At 47.7% G+C, this 1,436-nt stretch overlaps 1 protein-coding gene across 1 annotated transcript; it reads right to left on the minus strand.

The window, feature by feature from the left end:
• Positions 1-1,436, minus strand: LOC142404802 (apovitellenin-1). Its single transcript, XM_075491809.1, has 3 exons — positions 1,322-1,436; positions 770-929; positions 1-100 (listed from the first exon to the last, which is right to left on the minus strand). The coding sequence occupies exons 1-3, from the start codon at positions 1,434-1,436 to the stop codon at positions 1-3; spliced, it is 375 nt and encodes a 124-aa protein (XP_075347924.1).

The following is a 1,436-nucleotide window of genomic DNA, read 5'->3' on the forward strand; positions in this document are numbered from 1 at the left end:
CTAGTAGCCTAGGACTTTTGTGTACCACAGGTTCTTTATTTTTTCCATCAGCTGTTCAGCCAGTATACTGAGTTTAGTTGTTTCTCTGATGAGGAAGTTCCTGCAGGAGACGACGGTGTATGTGGTAAGATACACAAATACATGAGGGTTAATCTCCATCTGCTGTAGTTATCACACTGCCTGTCACTAAGAGTGCAAAGCTCCTCAGCAGTCCTAGAGGGGCTTTCCTCAGAAGACAGGAATAGGCAGTACGTGTTTGCCATGAGTTACATGAAACTGTATCTCTAGGATCATTATGCTTTTCCTTTTGGGAGGAAACTTGTTCCCCTTCTTTGAGGAATATGTATTCACAGCTAGAGCCAATTCTGTGATTTGCATCAAGTGACAGCAGTGTTTCCTGGCACCTTCAGTACTCAGCCCCTCACCGACAGCACTGCAGCACCCTTCCAGGGCGGCTGATCCCCCACCAGGCAGTGGCCCCCTCCCTCACTACCCATGTATAAAGAGCAGTAGCTGCTATCCCCACGAGCATTGTCATGTTCAATGTGCATCCCTGGGAAGAGCTTGCACTTTCATGTGAAACCATATTGTCCCACCCCACCTTCCAGCACCCCGCTCCCATTGTAGTCACATCAGGCTTTGGTTGCCGATTCATTTCCCATTGGGTCTCCCCATATAGATACTTGATTAATTAGTTCTTTCTCCCACTCCTCCCTCTCCCTTTTCACCCATGGCTATTGCAGCGTTAGCGCAGAGGATCTTTCCATACCTGGTCACAACAACTACTGGAGTCTGGGAAGCATCCACCAAGAACTGACCGACTTTAGGGGACATCTTGTTCACAGTTTCATAGATGTAAGCTGCAATTGCATCGGGGATGACCAACCAGTCACGACGGTCTCTCTCATAGATGGACTTTGAGTGCACTTCTGAGAAAGAGGAGGCAAAAAACCATGAGGCTTCTCCAGTCACTCGTGTCTCTGATACCTTCCCCTGGCACAGTGGAGAAACTTGAAATTCTGAGATTCAAAGCTTTCCCCAGAATTCGCTCTAGCAGCATCTAGCAGCACCTCATCACCCATTTTTGGACACCTAGGTCATAGGCCTTACATGGCAGAGTATTTGCACCAGGTACGGACAATTCTCGTGCCAGGCCCCTACTGACTTGTTTCATGCTGCCAAGCATTATATATTCATGGTCTTGAACTGTGTTACTGGGCTTCAGTCCTACGTTATATATAGATTAGACTTCTCTAAAGCAAGTGAGAACCCATAGAGCTGAGCCTTGTCTCAGGCAGACAGAAAAGCTCTTCAGACTTACCAGGGAGAGTGGTGCTAAGGAGCAGAATCAGAGCTATCACCAGTGCCCTGGATTGCAGCATGGTTTGAAGTACTAGTTCCGCTCTATACACCAAGAGACCTGCTGGAATCAGCAT

Source organism: Mycteria americana, chromosome 1, assembly GCF_035582795.1.
Source record: "Mycteria americana isolate JAX WOST 10 ecotype Jacksonville Zoo and Gardens chromosome 1, USCA_MyAme_1.0, whole genome shotgun sequence".
In the NCBI taxonomy this organism is placed as follows: domain Eukaryota; kingdom Metazoa; phylum Chordata; class Aves; order Ciconiiformes; family Ciconiidae; genus Mycteria; species Mycteria americana.